Raw genomic sequence first — 21,445 nt, forward strand, 5'->3', positions numbered from 1 at the left:
TCACAGAACTGTGAAATTATGTCAGTTACTTCTTGATTCATTTAACTTTTGGTCTAGTCTAAAATACCCTGTCAAGTCCCATGCACCCTCCATCTCTGCACAAGTTGATTACCTGTGTTCCATCAGGACCAATCTTATCCAAAGCTCCAACAGTGCTATAGAGAAAGTTAATTATCTTATTGAAATTGTCATCTCCAATACTCCATGACCCATCTACCAGGAATGCCAGATCAGCTTTGGCTGCTTTGCACACTGAGGAAGAAAAGCAAGAAATTTGGAATTAGAGCAATGCCTAACCTCCTCATGAAATCTCATAAATCACTTAAGAAAATGCAACCATCATAAAAAGCCCTTGTTTAATGTTAGCTATTTATGCTTCAGCCAAGAGACCTGCTGGCATTGACTCCAGTGCAGGTGTAGAACCAGCTGAGCTCTGCAAAGGAGAATTGTCTGCACCAATAGATCCTCCCACAGAACACATTTCAGCGGTTCTTCAAAGTCTGGCTAATCATTTCTATTTTTGTTTAGGTTTTTAAGTAAAGTCACACATGAACTTAAACAATGCCAGACTCCTAGCATGACACAGTAAGCTAGACAACAGAATTTCAGCTGTAGAGGAAAACTATGGGAAACTGTTCCATTCAAAAAGTTACTCTAAGGTCTGCAGTGTCTAATGCACTTCAGCTGCAGGGGCAATGCAGGTTTCACCCATCCCATCTTCTTCCATTCTTAGGCAAAATGGCCTGCAAGAGCTGTACTTTTGCTCACACAAGTTGCTCACTCTTCCATGGGAACTGGGAACCTTCAGCACTCCACATAATCCCAGACTATTGCTTGGGGTCAGAAGCAAACTGTCTCAAACCAAAATTGTATTTGCCAATATATTTCATCTTCATATTTCATCTAAATCCATAGAGTAGGACAAGAAGATGCAAACCAGTGTTTTTCATTTTCTGTTGATTACTCCTTGGATAACAAAAAACCCACGTTACCTACTCCTATGTAGCTCTAAACATACACATACAAGGTCTTTTTCCCCTGTGCTTGTGGATTAAATTCTCAATTTCTACATGTCAGTTTGGTCTACTGACTTCAAGCTGATGTATTTGATCCTTAGTCTCCACCAATAATGCTCCTTTCACAGAAATATTATGAGCCTCTGCACAAAACCCTACACATTCAAATAATAATAAAAGGAAGTCAGCATTTAAAGAGGAGAGTATGAACATGGCCCATACTTTTCACATTACCTAAAGCAGACATATTCAAAAACAATGCTGCTTTTGAAGTTTAATTATCCTAGGATGTCTGCTTCAGTTGCAAAATAAGTATGGTTTAGGAGTTCTGGAAAAAGGAAGTGTCACATATATTAATCACCCTTTCAGCAAATTTTAACAGTACAATAATGATGTCAGATTTTTGGATCATTAAATTTAAGCCAGCTGCTTTAATAGTGTTTCTACAGCAAATGCCTCATGAGATCTGCTCCCCACAGGTCTAAATACCATCAGAAGCAGAAAAACATTGCATTAACACTTTAAAATTACTAAAAACTCACACATGTAGCACTTACCCTCTTTTGCAGGTGGGATTGTAGGTGGTGGAGGTGGTGTTGAAGGTGTTGTTGGTGGTTGAGTAGGAAATGGTACTGGAGAATAAAAGAAGGAATATTCAAACATGCTTAAAAGCCAAATAGCTTTAATAAAAAACATTTTCTACTCATCTCCACATTACAAAAATTCATTATCTCTAATCAATTAGTTAAGCAATTGGAGATAAATGTAGATGAGTGCATGCAAAAAATGTCACTTCAAAGAGAATACAGTAATATATACAAAATAATATAGTATACAAAATAATATAGTAATAATACAAAACAATTAATGGCTGTATATTCAGTATGAATGATACAATAATATAACTGCACTGCTACTGGAACTGTCCCTTTCTGAGATTTCCCAGTGTAGTAGACCATATCCCAGCACTATTCATGACCTAGAATCCATAATTCTCTTTGAAAAAGGTCCATGTCCTTTTCCTTTCTCACCAAAAGTCCTCAATAACAGAAAGTAGGTCTTTATTCACCCTGGAAGGAAGAAGACCTTAGTCCTACAATCCAAATTGCAAAGACAGAGAATAAAACCAAGCCAGTTCCTGCACTCAGAGCTGATCACAGTCTGCCCTGATGAAGACTTTTCTGAATTTGGTCAAAGACCTTGCTATGCTTCCAGACAGAGACGCAGCTCTGACCACAACTCTAACAGGACTGTGGCTCTGTTGCCTGCAGCATCTTCTACTAAACAGTTTCTGAAAATGTCCCTCACTCTTCTCCTGAAAACTGACTTTGGAATTCCAATCTTGCAGAGACCTAGGTGAATATCCAATCACTGACTGTCAGCTTTTCTGAATGCAGCAGTTTTATTTAGTGCCTTTCAATACAGCCCAGCTGAACTTTCAGAGATAAAATGCACAGGCATTGACTTCCACAACTCTACAAGAGGAAAAGTTTCCACGTTCATTCAAGGTTTTTTCCTCCATTTTTATTCATAATATAATATGTGGCTTGTTTATAAGAAGCCACAAGTGACAGAACATCGGTCCTTCAAGAAGATTAAACTTTTTATTTGCTGTAACACCTAAGTTACATTCATAGGCAATGGAAAGAGTTAGATATGGCAACCTGAGAAAAGTAACCTACATTTGGGCAAGATCAGTGCAAACAGGATTCATTACATGGCCACATCTCACTGCAGCTGATGGGTTTTTTTTTCAATGCCTTCAGCAACAGAAAGGGCTGGGACTCTGAAACACCTACAAGGAAGCAGTGCCCAGGACCTCCATGGCCACAGCATGACCAGGACCAGACCCATTTAGAAAGGTCACAATTTCTGTGAGGTGACTTGAAAGGCTGCTCTTAGCACCAAAGACTGATCACCCTGAAGACTTTTTCCCTTTAAGGTGAGACAATAATTAATAATTTATCTGCATCACAAACTAATATTCTCAAACAGACAGTCAGGCCAAGGTGTGCTCTCCCTCATGTCTCCTAGCTCACGGAACTGCAGAGTTCACTAAATGCAATTCCCCAAAAACAGGAGAAGCCTGGCTTTCTGTTCACTGCATGGAGAATTGGACAAGGAAAAATTAGAATCATGAACTTGTGCAAGTTTTTCCTATGTGAAACCAAAAATGTGGGAGGAAAAGCAGAACAGTACAATTACTTTCTACCCTGAGAGAAAGAGAACAGCATTGTGGTATACAGCAATATACTATGAGAAGGTGGGTAACACTGAGACTGGAAACGGGCTCAAAGAATGATAAACTATTCATTCTAGTAGTCCCATGTTTCATTTTGAAATATTTTGAATTCATGACAGCAGGATCTTACTTTCATAAACAGCTGCAAGGGATTTTTTTTTTGCCTGTCATGTACAACTGCTAATAATAATTTAAAAGTCTGTTTGGTCGGTTGGTTTGTTTCAAAATACTTAAATAAATTGTGTTTCGAGGTCCCATTTAACTGTAAATTATTCAAACACTAGTTTATTTTACTAAATAACAAGAGCTGCAGGAACAAAACTTTCTCTGTTTGCTCCATTTTTCTGGTTTTTTTCTCAAAAGTCACAGATATTCAGAGTATTCTGATGCCTTAAGTTTAAGCTTTGATGTTTTTCAGATTCTGAGCTACCTAGGTGTGTAGTTTTGAGCTTCACATTAAGTGTTAGCGAGCTCTCTTCACAGAGTAGGTAGACAAAACAATTCCTTTTCTAGCTTGATATCAAGGACAATCGTTACAATTTTCAGGCCCAAAAGCATCAACAATGATGGACTGAAGAGAGAAAACAAGAAGGATAGGACTTCATAATCTGAAGCTGTAATTGGACAATTAAACCCAATATGCAAATAGACCAAAACTTATAAAAGTGTAAGACTTGCATAAAAGTGTGTGACTGGTCATCCATTTTGTGACCATTTTGGGTCCATCTTGGGTGTAGCCCTGGCCAGGCTCTTGTACTGCCCAAGGTGTATCCTTTAAGGCCTTTTAATAAATACCTACTTCATTCTTAATTCCATCTAGCCTCTGTTCTAGGTCAGCCTTCTCAAGGCATTAATCCCATAGCAGGATTTTTATGAAGAAAACTAAACCAATCCTCCCTGTGTCATTCTCATTAAGAAGTCCAATAGAGTTGTTGAATGTGACTTAACAATTAATTCACAGCAGTGGTGTAAGAATCCTGCACCTCTGTGGAGGAAAAATTAATATCTGTCTCAGATAAAGGAAACTGTAGGAATACCACATGTGTGGGCAAAGGCAGAACACAGGAAGCAACTGAGCATTATTGATGCTGACTGAAGTCTGTCTCCTCTGTTTTACTCACACGTTGTCTCCATGATGCTCACAGCAGGGCCCTCCAGCTCCTGAAGCTGTGTATGAACACTGATTTTATATTTGGTTCCAGGCATCAGCTCAAAGAAACAATGTCTAGATGTCCCTCCACCAAGATTTACTTCTCGCTTTTTTCCACCTGGAATTACAAGATAAACCATAAAAACTTAATAATGTAATTTAAATCAATTTAAATCATAAATAAGGGCACAAGACAGCATATGAAGGGTAAGAGGTTGACATAAGTTAAGAAACTAAATGCTGCCTTACTTCTGGAAGTTGACCTCTGTGCAGAGGTCTCTATAACATTTCTTTCTTCATACTAAGTAGGAGCTGAGGAATGTGTCAAACATCTTCAGGAAAAAGAGATTCATTTTGCCCCATGCATTGAAGGCAGTAAAAATCACTAACACTGTCATGAATGGGCTTTGGATCTAAATTATCAGTCTAACTAGGAATTGTTGCATTATGTAATTCTATGGCATCCTTCATCTATGCCTCTGGTTTTCAGCATCTCTAATCTGCTTGGTCACAGCGAAAGAGACTGAACTAGATGTCATATTCCAGCTTTCACTCATGACCACTTTACAAAATGGTTAAGGAATAGAATTTACAGAGTTCCAAAACTGATTCTGCCAAATTCTGAATTGGAAATACATTTGCAAGAGAAAAAGGCTGGGTACTGGAAACAGCATAATGTTTTAATAACAAGAAAAATGTTATCACAATTTAAAATCTCCAGCAGGAAGAAGTGAAATACAAGCAACTGACCTCACATTTTACAGAGTATATAAAAAATGACACTCTTTCAATGCTTATCAGGTGTTACACTAATATAAAAATATTTGATCACTGCCTGAACCAGACACACACCCTATTCGACAATCAAATCCCTTCAGGACAGATATTAATAAAGAACATTTATTCGCACTCCAGGTCATTCTGCTCACATTTAGGTGCTTTCAGCTCAGCTAAAACAATTCTGGCAGTTCTATATGAAGAAAGTAGAATGTTGGCTCGCTCCCAGATTAGAGAGATGTTTGTGCTGTCTCGTGTGAGCCAAGATCTCTGCTATCTGAATAGCTTGTCTGTATTTCAGGGCTTCAAATAAACCTTATCACCATCTAGTTGCTCTTCCTCAGAAAGGTCATTACTTTTTTTGCCACAAGATCAGTGTTTTTGTTCACGATATCTTTGACACAGCCCATTAAGTGTCACTAACTGCACTTCTCTCAAGTTATCCAAGGTTTTAATTTGCCGCCAATCAGAAGAGCACTGATGTCTACCTGGGATAAGAGAGTTCGTCTGCACAAATAGTGACTTCTCCATAATGTCTTCTGGCTGCACCTGAGAACCAGTGAGGCTGAAGAGTCTGTAATTTACTGTATCTGCTGTGCTAAAAGCATCAAGACACCTTGTGTGACTGCATAAAACCGTGTCATGTTTATCCATACGAGTAACATTGCTACTATAAGATACAATGAAGCACCAGCAGAATGAGAACAAAACTGGACATTGTTCTGATTCTGTGGGCATGGTCTGGATTCATTCAGATGTTTTCTACCCTTCTGCCCTCTTCTGTCTATCCCAATCCTACAGAGCTACTGCTGGTGGTATATTTACAAACTTTGATGTATTCAGTTCATCCTTACCCATGTTCTGTTCCTCACAGCAATGAAAAACTCACCAATCACCTTTCTTCTTCTGACAGGTGAAAGTCCCTGACATAAAATGCACAAGCTGTCAATGTGTTTGACATAAAAGGACAGGGACGCTACTTCCATTCTGAAACTGTCAGCGTGTACACACCTCTCTTCTGTCCACCCTTTTCAGTATTTCAGCAGCCTGTCTACAGGTCTAACTGCATGCAGTTTCTATGCAATTCAGTTCCCTGATTGGGCTGTAGCTGCATATCAAATTATTTAGTAACTTACCCTCAAGTGACTCTATAACTACCCTGTAAGCAGTAGCATGACTGTGAAGCTGCCACTGAGCACACAGACTCGTCATGCGGACTTGGTAGGAGTCCAAATTCGTCACACCCAGATACACTGAAAATTAAATATAAAAAACATTAGTTTTATACCTCTAATAAGACATACAAGAAAAAAAAAGACAAAATAATTACAGTGAAACCAGTGCCAATTAATTTTTAACAAGTAATGTCCATACTGCTTAAAAACATCAAGAAAATTTAAAAGAAGAATTTAAAAAAGAAGTGAACCTTCAAAACAAAAGTTTAGAACTTTAGGTAAGTTACTTAAAACTAAACAAGGAACACTGCTAAAAAGTTCAGTTATTACAAATAAGTATAAAAGTATCATAATAAGAGTAGTATTTCTGTCAAAATCTAATTTAAATTTGAGCTTTAGCTATACAAAGAGAAAATAATCCTACATATGGAGTTAGAAAAAATATACTAACTAGATTTTCATTAAGGAAATTTACATCTACTACTAGGAAAACATATTTTTTGGCTAATAAATAATATCTGTTTTATGATTCCTGTTTTGCTAATGTCCAGCAGATTACTTTAAATCTGGTATAGTCTCATAGAAAGAGAGATTTTCGTTTCAGGAAAACACAGTTTGCACATTACTGAGAAAGTCTTCCACATGAAAATTTATTCAGGAGGCTTCAGAAAGCCACAGTTGCAAGGAAAACCAGACTGTAGAGATCTAAACAGCATGAAATCATTCTTACAGGTTTTGGCCACGCCTGTTAGGGCATCACTGAAGCCTGTTGAGTATGAAGCAAATACTTTGACACTGTACTCTGTTCCGCTGAAGAGATTTAGAATGAGAATGGTATTAATATCATCCCCTACAAAGGTCTCCAATGCAGGGCCAGGAGCTGCAAAAAATGAAATTAATTAGAAAATAATTTGCTTATCCACTAAATTAGAAAAAAATTACACGTGTTCCTCAAGTTACCGCTATTTTTTGCCTATTTTCTATTTTTTTTTTTTTTTTAACCCTACACAAATACAAAGACATTCTCCTCAATCCTTTCATGGAAAGAAGATACAAGAAACACACTTGGGAAATTCAGCAGTGGGATTCATTAAGGCAGAGCTAGACACTGGCATCTGTTAAGACCTTTTTTGTTCTGCTTCAGTGACTTACTACTGCTCTAAAGAGGCAGCCAAATATCTCCCCAGTTTGATTGTGTGCCAGGACCAACAAGGGGGACAGCAGATGCCAGCCAGCACTACAGTCCCTTAGGGCTTCTTATACAACAGCATCATTTAATACTGTGCAAAAATGGTAATGAAAATAGAAAAGAATGAAACTTTCCCAAATCAGAATAGAAACAGCTCCTTCATCACCTCCCCTAGTTGTTCTAGCTACACTTCAGAAACCAGGCAGCAGTATTGTCTTTGGACAGTATTTTAGTCCCTTAATGGTCACACATCTGTAATTTGCTGTCAATAGATGACCCTGGTTTTCTGAAGAAATTTTAAGGATTTTGGATGTGTTGTCAAGCTGCAATGTACAGGTGGGCAAAGGATGCAGCACACACAAAATGGACAATGAATAAAACATCAAGTGTCTGAGAAGAAATGAGAACCTTTTATTGTGAGGGGAAGGAAACTGAAGAACAGGAGAATAAAGAAGAGAGGAAGAGGAAAAAAGCAAACAGAGTCTCCGAAATAAAGTCATGATAAAATGAAAAAACACAGATTGAAAGACCTGGGAATAATCAGCCTTAGGATGGGAAGTCTAAGGGGAAATCTACTGATGCCTCTGCCTACCTTATGCAAGGTGGTAGAGAAGCTATGGACAGAATGTCTTCAGAGGAAAACAGGAAAATGTAGGAGAAAACAGACGAATTTTGCAGCATAGGAAATTTTTACTATGTATTAGCAAAGACACTTCCAGTGGCAGTAGTCAAAAACTGGGAGAGATGCTTAGAGCAATTTTAAAATCTCCATTCTTGGAGATAATATAAATTCAACTGGCAAGGTCCAGTTCCACTGAAACCTATTCCAAGCTGGCCCTGTTTTTTTTCAGGGAGGTGGACCAGATGACATCCAGATATCCTCTCCAACCTGCATCATTCTACAACTATGAAACTTTCATATTCAAAAACGAGACACCAAATTTAATAACACTTTCAAGGCTGTAACCACAACTAATGTATTTAAGAACAAAATTGAGCAAAAGATGACATTCAGTCAGAAGTGACCACAAAAGAATTCCGTTTAAAAACTCACTGTTGACAGGTTTGTAGACAACTCTGTAACCCATTGTTGCTGAAGGTGGGGCATCCCAGCTGATACGTAATCTGTTGTACCACTCATCAGAGACACGTAAGTTCCTAGGAGCAGACAGGGGCACTGAAAAGAAACCAAACTGGGCTTTTACAAGTTTATCTCATACAAGCTTATACAGAAAAATCAAGATATGCAAATAAAAAGAGTGCGATAGTAATCTCAGATTTACAGGTAAAATTATCAGGATGAAACTCTTAAATTCATCCTTTGCATTACTCTGTGGATTGACCACAAACTTTGATCAACAATGAATTTTTTAATTAATTCCAAACTTTGTCCCTACATTTAAAAAAAAATAATATTACTTTTGTTTCCTAAAAATGTAGGGTAATTTAGAGATAATTATACATTGTATAGTTTCTTCCAATCCAAGTGCACTAAAGTTTTTAATGTATAAATCATGCTCTTTTGAACAATTAATCCTGTAGAATGGAATGAAAGGAATTATTTACAAGTGATTTAAGTCTCTACACAAATAGCACTTCAATTAAGACTAATTATGTAAATTAGGAGAACAATTCAATGAAATTATACTATCATGACTACAAGTGCACAATGGAAGGATTTTTTACAATATACAGTAGAGAGGAAGTTTAAGCTACAGCTGAGTAATCTTTTGGTACTTGGTCAGAACTCTGGAGATAATGCAATCACTTTTAGAAAAAGTTCAGCAGCATTTCTAATGACCCTTAGAAAGCAGTAATCTCACACAAAAGAAAATCTAACAGTACAATGGTTGGTTTGATACCATCTCAGCAGGCTTTGTTTACTTTTTCTCTGTATTAGTTGGCTTGCCCTTGGTGGGCTAGCTACCAAGCATTTACCAGCTTTATTACTGAACAAGTTTCTGCAAACTCAGAGTATTTGAATATAGAATACAGCTTGTCTGTTAGAAGAAACCCATTGTTTATAAATCAATCAACTGAGATTAATTTAAATTTCAAGTCATATAAGTCATGCAAAATAAGCCCACATTTATACTAAAATACATTCCTACAGCCAAGGGAAAAAGGCCACAAAGAGTAAGTCTTTATTCTTGCATATCCTGACCAAAGACAGGCAGAAAGTCTGTACTTACAAGTTTTTCCAGGAGCTGAGACACTGATTCCTTCCCCATCAGAATAGATGGGGGTTATGGTAACTTTGTATTCTGTATCAGACAGCAGAGGATGAAGTAGAAGAGTGTTTTGTCTGCCAGGCACCATTACCTGGAGGGTCAGAAAATGCAGAAGCAGTCAAGCTTCATGACTAGAGCCAAACCACTTTATCTTACATAGTCTCTGACAACACATTCCACTAGCATTGCTGTATAGCTTGTGTTTTCAAATATTATTGATGCTCTACAGTAAAATAAAATCACTACATTATCCACCCTTTTAACAGATCTACTGTTATACCAAAACAAAATAAAATAAAAAATGTTTCTGTGGGATAACACTATATTATATTAAACCTGTGAGCCACTACAGGTTCATAAACCACTGGTACTGTTTGGTCATAAATATTTAATACTTTACTTTTACTGTATAGACAAAATACATCCTCTTGATGTATTTCTCCTGGACAAATTTAGATTTTCTGAAACTCAGTGATAAAGGCTGATTGTTTTGTTCTTCAGAGACAAAAAATCCTCCTTCCCTGGGAGGAAGAAAAATCTGGTTATGAGATCTGGAAGTATTGAACTGAGCAAGCAGGAATAAGATATGTTTGTCTTGTCTGCATCTAGTCTGGAGACCAGCAAAGAAAGTATCTATTTAGGAGAGGAAGTAAGATGACATCCCACAGGTACCACAGGATCCCAAACTGCCATGAAACATGGAAGATCTGCAAGAAAAATTCAACCAGGCAACCTGGCAGTAGAGCAACTGTAGAAGTTCCTCTGAGCAGCTCTTGGCTCTAGATTACATGTTTCAGCCTGCTGAATTAAGCACAGTGAAAGGCTTCCCTATAAGCAGCTAGTTCTAAAACTCTTCAACAGATTATTGTATTTTAGCCAGAGCCTCAAAAACCAGTATCATGATAGTGGTGGCAGGAGCGTCAAACAAAGCCTTACAATTGATTAACTTGCCAGTAAAATTAAATCACAGAGAGCCTCAACAGCCTGTATGGGAGCCATTATATCCCATGGTATGGGCATGGTAAAAAAGAGAAACTAGTCCTGTGTTTCCTGGGCAGAGACCTGTGCTCTGAAGTGATGCTGTGGGAAGCAAATCCAAGGCCCAACATCACATTTTGGACATTCCCTGGCTGATGTCCACTGCATGAATCTATCACCTGAGCCAGCAGCTACATGTATTTGGCAAGAAGTTGAGAGAAGCATAAGCCCTTCGAACTCACGGGGGAAAAGCAGAAAGTCTATAAAGGTGTTTTGCTGTTTCAAAGAAGACTGATGCATGTGATGACGGCAAAGTATTGAAGCATATGCTCAAGAATGGTCTCACCAGTTTAACACTCCAGGACACATTCAAACTACTTCTAGTTTTGGCAAGTGATAGAAAGAAGGAAATTTATCTAGTGCATAAGGTGTTGAGACTTGTCAAAGTGCTTTCTTTGATCAAAAGTGAACTTAAGCCATTAATAAATGTTCTTGAAAGATTTCCATGTTCCTCTTCCATACACACGCACTCAAAACACAAATTAAGTTTCTGAAAAAAATCCAATGAATTTTTAAAGTTTTTTAGAATAGTGGATGCAAGCATTGAAAACGTTCTCCTCTCCATATGTGCATAATCTTCCACAGCTCAATATAACTCTAAGCAGTGAGAAGCATTTTTGGCTTTAAAGAAGGAAAAAATTTGATCTTTCCAGTATGTACAGCACACCCAAGAACATACATGCAACTTGGAGCTTGACCCTTCTGCATTCTATTACATTTTCTAGTCCCTGATTTTCAGCCAATTGCATCAAGAATTATAAAGCTTATTAGTATTTTCATGGAAAGGGAGGAGTTACTGAAACTTTATCACTGAAATCAGAGCCAAAAGACTTAAGCACTCACCACAGAACTGTCACGCTATAGCACATGTAAGCCCAAATTCCACAAAACTTTTGAGTTCTGCATACAAAAATGTACTCAAGCATATAAACATTCCCCTAAAATTGAACATCTGTGTTGTTTTATTGACATCTGTTGTGCACCTCCCAGGTGCTTGAAGCCACATGATAAAATACACTCCTTCAATTAAAATGTGCCTAATTCTTAGTATAATCTTACATAATTTCTTTTCCAGTAAAGTATTTATCCATGTGATTAATTTCAAAGATGAAAGGTGGTTAATCTGTTTGCTGAATTGTGGCCAAAGCTAATACGACTTGAGAGTGTACTTAAAATTAAATAATTTATGAGAATAGAGCCAAGATATCTACCAAATCATACAGTTTTATTATTTCATTTAACGAACGTTTGAGTCAACTCTAATATCCTTCTGATAGCCACAATTTTAATATCTTCCCTACAGTTTAAATTTCATTTTAACATAATAGTCAGTGAATAGTAAAGCAGAATGACATTTATACCATCCAACTGAAGTAGAGAGCTGAAACAGTAAATCTGGGATCTGAACTTCAGAACATCTGGGTTATTCTCAGAAGAACAGTACAATTTGTGCCATTATACTGTGAAAGTTTTCAATTTTATTATATAGTACCCTAACATATAGTTGAGGCAAGTTCATAGAGAGTGTTTCCTAATCCAAAAGGACACCACTACACTGAAAATTCATCTTCAGGTCATAGTTGAAATAGGTGGCTAAAAAGTACATTTACAGCAGGGTATCATAAAAGATGAATAAAACTGAAATGGAAAAAGACAGATTCATATTTTCCTAGAAAAAATATATTCAGCTTCTTATTGATAGAGGGCTAAAAATGTCAACTGCTAAACATCAAAAAGAATAACCCATATTTTTGATATAACTGCCATATGAAAATAAGTGACTCAAGTGGCAGACACAGAGGAAGAATAAGGAATACTTTTGCATTCTGAGCTATTAACTAAGGAAATAACCTTGAAATATACAATATAATCTTTTACATGTAACTACGTGAAGTCATCCCAAAATTTTATAACAGATTTTGCAGAAACCAAGCACTACAATACTAACTTTTTCCCAATTTAATAATAATTTTTAAAAAAGGCACTTAGCCTAGCTGAATTCTGAAAGTATCTCAAAAATTGTGAAGTGTTAAAATAACAGAGCTCAGGCTTCTTTTTTGCAGAGAAGAGTAAGTGTTTTGATTTGTTTGCTATATGCTCAAAAGAGTACAGGGAATACTCTTCATACTTTCAAATATTTTCCAAAATCTTAATGACCATAATTTTTTCTGTGTAGAACAACTTTAATCTTGATCATCACTTGGCATTGGAAAAATAACAAACATTCTCGGGCACTTAGATTTAAAAGTGCTATCCATATTGTGACACATTTGGGTTAATGAGAAATATGAAAACTCAGCATTTGAACTTGAATTTCATTGCTGTAGCATGAGGAGAGGAAGAGGAAGAGAAGACATAAAATTTCTGAAGGAAAACAAAGATTTCTTAAGACTGTCCTGTACAAACATTTAAAACACAATCTCAGGACAGAAAAATTAATGAAATTAAAAATAAAAACCCAACTTGGATAAATTTAAAAAATAGAGGAAGAAAAAGACAGCCAGCTCCTCTTTAAACTGTGAGTTCATTAAACATCTGTGTGACTGGGCTTGATCCTACATTTGACTGCTCTTGCCCGCAGTGCAGCAGGTGCTCCACAATTAGAACTTTGAAGTTCAAGCTCAGAGTAATATCAAATACAGATCCTTTACTAATTGCAACAAAACTGTCATATAAGAAGATATCATGTTTTAGCAATTATTAAACAAGCTTATGAAGCCAATAACAAAACCCATACAGACCATTCTTACCGCCTCCTCAGCACGGTCACCTTCTGCAGTGAGATAGGTCACTCTGAACTGCTGAACACTGTAGTCAGAAATGTCCCATGTCACCCTCAGACTTGAGGTTGTTTCATCATCTATAAAAAGATTTCTGACTCCTGTTCGGAAAACTAAGTCCAGAAATATTTAATTAATATTTTCTCAATCGTATTTTTTTATTTAATATAATTTTTATATTGTGCTGATTATCATCAAGTAGCTGTAAGCTCTATTGAAGAGCTTGGTGGCTCTGAAGACTCACACTGGGGAAAACCATACAGTTCAGTCCTATTTGGGCTTAGTAACATAAAAACTGTAAGCAATTATTAAAATAATAGTTATCCTGTACTTCTCTTAACATATAATATTCCATCTGCTCTGTTTATCCTACTCAGTTTATGGATCTTTAAAATAATCCAAGGTAAAATGCTACAGAAGAGAAATAACCCAGAAATGTTGTTCCTTAAGAGTCAATTGTCTAATTACAGGGAAAAGAAAGAGAACACTCAAAACTAAACTAAATTCTTAAAAGTTTCCAAGCTCACATTTATTAAGGGAAAGATAAATTCTAGGTGAATTTTCAAAATTAGTCTCCGTACTCCTAAGTAATACCATTGTAGTATCACAGGCCTGCCCCCAGCCCTGGAGGTGCCTGTGGGGAGCCTGAGTGCTCTGCACCCAGCATTTAAAGTGCTGGCATTTGCTCTGCTCACCTGCTGTGGTGGGCTCAGAGGTGGTGGCACTGGTGGTGGCCACCGTGGTAGGTACTGTGGTAGCACTTGCAGCTGAAAAAACAGGACTTGGATCACTAACAGCTCAACCAAACATGGAAATCACAGTATTTTCCTTGTATGCCCAACTATGACAATGAAACTATGTGCTCACACCTACAAGTATCCCACACACTTCAGACATTTCAGAGACTACAAGGGAATTATTCATTTAGTTTACTTTAGGCATATATTATTTGCAGGATTACCACTTAGATCTGCAGATAAGACATAATCATAAACTGTATAATCAAATAAGAATGCATATATTTTAACAGATTTCTGGTTGAACAGACAATAGACTTCCACTTTGAACATTTGTTAAGGTTGCCAGATCAATTAAATTGAAAGTTTTTTAAGGGAATTTTGCTTCTGTCCAAGTAAAAAATAGAAAGTACATTCAGCAACACTGGGTAGTATCAGTATCATTTGGATGGGTATGGGCTTCTTGTCTTAATAGAAGATTTAGACTTAAGCCTGAAGTTAAATTACTAAAGACAAATAAATTTTAGAATTTACACATAAGAAATATAGTTGTTTACTTATCCAAGTAATTATCCATAAAAAGAGAATAGAACAATCTTCCTGAAATACAGGCCACTGTTTTGACAATAAACTATAAAATAAGCTGGACATGATTATCAAATTTTATCTTTGTTACTTTCATGTCAATGTCACAGGAGGCCTGTGTAAGCTTTTTGGACCATTATTTCAGCCAAGAGTGAATTCACCTCTAGTGAGTATAAATTACATAAATAAGAAAAGGTCATATTGAAAATGACAAACATCTTAAGTGAAATTCCTTATTTACTTTAAAACATTTTACACACATCCCTTCCAAAATCTGATGGATCTTCTCATAAGGAACCCTGTTCAAAGACTAAATATTAATATGAAGGGTGGAAGAATATCTACCCAGATCCAAAGGTTATGAATACCACAGCTCAGATAGGGAGCCAAACCACTATTTTGATTCAGTACTACATAATATTAAATAGGAAAAGCAAAAACTAGTCAGCAAAGCCCTACTGCTAAACCACCACATTCTTCAATATTTTAGCTACCCAAGATGAACTATGTTTTATATATAAGATATATGCCTCAAATTTAAATCGCTTAAACATTTTTTAAAATTACAGTCAAGAGTTTGTCTTACATGTAGCTCCAAGAATAGCAACAACTTCGCTTTCACTGTCATCTTCAAAAACTGCCAGCAGAGAAACTTCATATTCTGTGTCGGGCAACAGACCCTCTATAACATGACTGTCTGCATCTCCATTTATGACAACCTAAGTTACACAGCAAGATTGAAGAATATCAGTTCTGCATCTGATTATTTTACATTAATTGAAATGAATGAAAGAAGGAAAATTGATTCTCCTTTAAAATAAATTAAATCTACACTCAGTTCTGCCCAAAAAATGTATTAATATCACAGAGTACATCTGGAAAAAACACTTAAGAATATTTAAAATGTATAGTATTATGCTTTCACTCAAAGCTAATTAATTTCTTAAGTCGACAATATGCTTTTGGTTTTTTTAAAAAATCACTACAATTCAAAACATTTATCAACAAAAACATAACGGAATAGATTAACTTCCATTTATATTTCCATTTATATTCTACTATACTACTATTCAAACATTGTTACGAAAAATGTATTCATCCTTAAAAAAGGCTGTTTCAATACCAGAACTGTAATCTCAGTTATGGTTGCACACTTCTGAATGGAACTTGAAAGAACACGTGCTTCAGACTTGAGGATTAAGAGATGTGCTGATGATTAGTTTGCTATATGGTGTAAAGTTTAAATAGTAATTTTCCTCATTTCTAGCTATGACAGCAGCAGAAGATTGATGTGCAATGTGAACTGTAAGCAGGTTTCACTTCAGATTTTTGTGTGTTTCATTTATTTTATTGGAAGGGATCACCAGATGGGGAGGAGCTGGAACGAAGGGGAAGGTGCAGGAGCCTGAGCAGTAATTCTGGGCTGGCCAGTTTTGGGAATAGTTTTCAGGTTACACAAACAGATGCTACAATAAAACAGCCTTTCTCTGGGTTAACATAGACAAGTTTTTAAAGGTGATCGCTGTAATACTCAACATCAAAGTTGGACTTCTAATGGAAATCAAAAAATAGATGTCCTGTGAAAAATCTGCCACAGAGGTTTTCAGAAACAGTGAACCAATCATTTTTTTAACTACCACAGGAGATTTCCTGAATTGGTCCTGAGGAAAAAGGAGCCATAACACAATCACAGACCTTCTGAACTCAAATACAAAAAACAAAAGCAGAAAGAAATTAATTGGGGCCATGCCTTCTACAACTATCAAGTAATGAATTAGGCATCCCATGCTGCTCACTTTCTGGCACAGATTTTCTTGGGAAAAGTTCAGAAACAAGCTTTGAGTGAACCTAGCTGTATACCAAGTAGATGAATGTAATGCCTTCCTTTTCAACTCTCCTGTGCTTCCAGTTGTGTATCAAATCATTATAAAATATCTATGCATAATTACTCTCTCACTCTTTGGCATACTTTCTGAAGCATCACTTCCTCCACCCTCTCCTCCCTGCTAATGTAGCCTACAAAACACAACACAAAGTGCTGGACTTTCAAGTGGGCAGGACAAATAGCAGCAACAAGCACACGAGTGCAACAGCATGCGTTCTCTACTTCAACCTAGCAATAAAAGGTCTGTCTTAAATTTATTCTGGCTTTTTAGTGCTAACACCCGACTGCACGCTCTTCTCACCCATCAGCAGAGTGGGTGAAGTGAGATGAGAGGTGTGTGATTAACCACTGTCCCCTGACCCCTCTCAGCTAATTGGCAAGTTGGGTCTTGGGAGAAGAACAAGGGAGTGCATGTCCTTTGTCTGCATGACTGATCACTTAGCTGGGAAAGGAGCTTAAAGAGGCAACAGCCCTGAGGTATTGTGCTATCCTAGGCCTGACCCCATTAGAGAGGTCATGCAAGGAGAACAAGAAAGCAGCTTGGGCATTTTTAATATTTCAACATTCTAAAATATTAGTGCCTCCAGCAGTTCTTTGTGAATACAGTGTGCAAGCAGAACCTTAGGAGTTCAAATACTTCTCGATAATTTATTCTCACACTGAAAGAATACAGATACCTCAAATTTTGCTTAAAAATGTGACTTAAGGGTTTTCACTGGCAGCTATTCACTGGAACTGAAATAGAAACAAATCAGGTTATATATTACAGAAGAAATTGCTAGTGGATGACCTGTGTCCACTCACTCATCTGCCAACTCCTTTTCCTTGCTCACTCCTCTAATTTCTCTCTTTCTTGCATGACTACCTCTCACTAGGTGAAAGGGAGGAAAAGAATCCAGCTAAGCTAAATTTATAGAAAAAAATGACACATAACCTAAGCTAAAATGACTGCTTTCTGCCCTAATGGATGACAAAATAATTCATGAAACCTAGGGCCAGGTGGGAAATGTCATCTTTCCCCCTGAGTTCTGTACCCAGATAAGCAGTTTACAGATGTGGCCTCTTCACACACTGCTGATGCCAAGAGAACAAGATGTTTGGGAGTCACTAAAGACTGAGAAGTACAAAAGAAGCCAAAATAATGAGTTAATAAATAAAGAAAAAGAGGAAATGAGACAGACTATGAAAATTTGGGAGACGAGAGGAAGTGTCTGTCTTTCTATTTCGGAAAAGAAAATCAAAAAGGAAAAGCTAACAGGATGAAAATAATTTAAAGATTTAGACTGATGCAAAGGGTACTATGGACAAGATGTACAAGGGTTTCATGCAAAAAATACAGCATAAGAGGGAAAAAAGAGAAAACTAAGAGGAATAGATGAAAAATCTAATAAATTTACTATGTGTACACTTTTTCCTTTAATGTTTTCCTTTAATGTTACTTAATAAGGCTTCAGAGGCAATTTTATTCAGGACAGCACATTAGATGAATTTGGAACTTTATGTGAGGATATCACTCCTCTGGCTCAGTTATCATCATCACCTTCACATCAAAGTGAAAAAAATGAACCTCTAAAAACTGAAGTGGCCCCAAACAACAATGCTAGTTCTATGGCTGTTGGCACATTACAGATGAGATTGACTACTTACAAAATATCTCTTCTTTCCCTAGTTCCTCTTCAAAATAAAACTGGAATATTGGTTTAATTTTTGTTTAGAGAGCTTTGCAGTGGGGCAGATTTTTCTGTAAGTCAATTTGCCATATTTAATTAACAAATGTTGCTGCACAGTTGTCCTTAGCATGGAATTCTCCCCCCTTTTCATCCCTCAGAATGTCAAGGCAACTTACCTCCTCAGATTCCCCCCCATCCAAAGGAATCCATGCCAATCTATAAAAAGCAATATCTGATGAGGTGGGCTTCCAGCTGACCCTGAGACTATCTGTTGATGCTTCATCAATTTCCAAATGCTGGGGAGCTGGAACTCTTTCTGGAGAATATTACACACAAGAAAAGTGAGTGAATTTTGATCTGATATTTGCACAGATGTCAACATTAGGCACATACCATTTTACTTGCAGTTTCTTGAAAGAGTGTAACATGGGAGGCAGACAACAAAGGCACTACAGAATTCTTTGCCCACTTATTTATTCTTAGGGAAGTAGTTCTGTAGTTTGAGGAAGGGAATAGACTATTCTAACTGGACAGGACTCCTTGTCCTCTCTCCACTGAAGGAGTTGCATGCCACCCTAAGTCCATCTCCTTTGCTCAGAGCCCTGTGCACCAGGCTCTTTTCTTGTACCACAAAGCGAAGTCCCAGTCTCTGCCCTTTCCAGACTCTCTGTGCATTTCCATTTACACTTTGCATGTGTCAACATCTTGCTCCATACATGTATGCTCTCCCTTACTCTTCCACCTCATCTTTCTCTTTTCTCCCCTTCCTCCTTTCTCTTCCCATGGTTGGAAAGCATTCATATGCATCATCAGCCATTAGTTTAATGCAGAACTAGTTGCAGAAACTATAACTGAGTTAAACAAACTACAGGAACTTTCAATGTCTTCCATTTTTTCCTTTTGATGTAGTTCCTCTGTATGCATATAAGGTTCTAACCTCTAGTGCCTGGATAGTTCAGTGTTTAAATGTGTGATTCAAAACTCATCACACTTCATCTGGAGATACAAATGCCATCATATAGAATAATGTTTCAGAAAGCTGTGGACATGTTTTCATGATGTCAAGAGATTACTCATGCAAGTAAAGAGGCAATTGGCCCCATAGTAAGGGATCAAAGAAGCCAAAAACACCAATGAAAATAACAGAAAGCATTCTATATATCTGAATTCACAGCCAGAGACCTTTGCTGTAACTAATCTTACTTTCCAGTAATGTAAGAGAGTATAACATTTCTTCTTGGAAAGCCTTCAGAAGTTCAGCAACACTTACTTGTGGTAAAGCTGCCAGTAAGTGGTTCAGATTGTCCCTCATCATACAGGGAGAAAATAGCAACAGTATACTCTGTAAGGGGTGCCAAACTTTTCAGAGTATGGGTTGAAACACGACCAACTTCCACCTAGAGGAAGCATAATTTGCAGTAGATATTGACCATACAATACATTATCAGTGTATGAAATTCTTCTGGGTAATAATGATACAGAAGGAGAATGTCATGCAATTAGTAAAGAAATTTAGTGAAACTATGAATAAGTATAAACTCAGGTCCATCAAAGCTGAAACAACCAGTTACAATAGACAAATTACAAAACATGAGAATTTTGAACTTAGGGCAAACCATGGAAAAGAAGAATTCAACCTTAGTAGGCCCAACTCTCCAGCTAACATCAGTACTGCATGTTCAGGAATCCAGAAGAGGAAGGAGCTTTTCAGGCTATTTAATCCAACCCCTTATCATGGACAATCACTACATAAAACCTTTATGTTTAACATTTGTCAAGAGACAGATGAGGGATTCATCTGGTCTCTCTCCAGGCAGCAGTTAGGTGACTTTGCCAGGCACATAAAACTCAAAGCTGTATAAACAATTTATCAGTCCAACTATTCAGTGCCACATTAGCTCAGCACTGCAGGGAAAATGCCACCAGTGCAGAGCAAACAAAAACATGCCACCTGTTCTTTGAACAGACAGAGGAAAAGTGAACTGAACATTCACTCACATTACAATGTTTACTAGGCTGAGCCTGAGATGTTCAAACACCAGTCAGGCACATTGTCTTTATTAAGAGAATCAACAGGAAGAAGTCAAATGATTTCTAATTTAAATTTTAAGGGATCTAGCAGAAAGAAGAGAAACAAGACATTTCACATGTATTCTTCCTTCTAAAGCCGGGAGCAGTTTCTTCAGGTTCAATACAAATATTCCACTTTATACAGATGAACAGCCAGATATGTCCCAGAAGAAACATAATTACAGATAACTACCTTAAAGACTTCTTTTTCTGGAGAGTCAAGTTATCCATGACAACTTATTTCCTAAGGGATCTGGACTGTTTTAATAATCAAACCCACTTGCTGCAATTATTTTTTTAAAATCTGTATTTTTAAAAATTTCTTTATTAATATTTCAGTATGAATCATTCCATCCCATTTTGCATTCTATCACAGAATTCACGCTACTAAAAGGTATTATAAAGCACCCTTGGTAACAAGGCAGAACTAAATATTGCAAATTATTAAATATAAGACTCTAAGTTAGAATATCTTGGTTCCTTAGCACTCTGTTCAAGCCAAATCCTGTTTCTAGAGAGTTCTCAATACATAATTAAAGCAATAAATGTTGAGAAAATGTGGCAAAGCCTTCAGATGGTCTTTTTGAATGAGCTTGAGTCCATGATACGTGATACATCAGAAGTCTTATTGTCTGAATTGAATCAAGAATAAGTATTTCCATGCTACATTTAGTCAAGATTCTGCTCCTAGCAAACCACTGTTCCCTTGAGTTGTCTCCCTCAGTTTATGTGCCCCAGACTGCTCAGAGTACTCTCCCCAAGACATATATACATCCAATATTAAGCAAACTCTTATTTACACCTAGTCTCAGAATTCTCTTGCAAATCTTTTGTTAGAGCTTGCATGGTAGCTTTTGTTTACAAACTTTCCCCTAATAACTACAGAAGCTTGGGGAGGTT

General features: G+C 36.9%; 1 protein-coding gene across 1 annotated transcript in view; it reads right to left on the reverse strand.

Annotated features, from left to right (window-relative positions):
• Nucleotides 1–19,872, reverse strand: part of LOC131574323 (collagen alpha-1(XIV) chain-like) — a gene marked incomplete at both ends in the record, with an annotated part of 51,616 nt that extends 31,744 nt beyond the window's left edge. Inside the window, 12 exons of the mRNA XM_058828762.1 lie at nucleotides 113–252; nucleotides 1,574–1,648; nucleotides 4,380–4,526; nucleotides 6,322–6,438; nucleotides 7,091–7,240; nucleotides 8,604–8,726; nucleotides 9,742–9,871; nucleotides 13,560–13,711; nucleotides 14,294–14,365; nucleotides 15,507–15,639; nucleotides 18,652–18,791; nucleotides 19,746–19,872. Coding sequence (XP_058684745.1) covers nucleotides 113–252; nucleotides 1,574–1,648; nucleotides 4,380–4,526; nucleotides 6,322–6,438; nucleotides 7,091–7,240; nucleotides 8,604–8,726; nucleotides 9,742–9,871; nucleotides 13,560–13,711; nucleotides 14,294–14,365; nucleotides 15,507–15,639; nucleotides 18,652–18,791; nucleotides 19,746–19,872 — 1,506 coding nt within the window. The remainder of the gene's footprint in view (nucleotides 1–112; nucleotides 253–1,573; nucleotides 1,649–4,379; nucleotides 4,527–6,321; nucleotides 6,439–7,090; nucleotides 7,241–8,603; nucleotides 8,727–9,741; nucleotides 9,872–13,559; nucleotides 13,712–14,293; nucleotides 14,366–15,506; nucleotides 15,640–18,651; nucleotides 18,792–19,745) is intronic.
• Between the last annotated feature and the right edge of the window lie 1,573 nt (nucleotides 19,873–21,445).

The sequence above is a fragment of the Poecile atricapillus genome, unplaced genomic scaffold (genome assembly GCF_030490865.1).
Source record: "Poecile atricapillus isolate bPoeAtr1 unplaced genomic scaffold, bPoeAtr1.hap1 scaffold_244, whole genome shotgun sequence".
NCBI lineage: Eukaryota > Metazoa > Chordata > Aves > Passeriformes > Paridae > Poecile > Poecile atricapillus.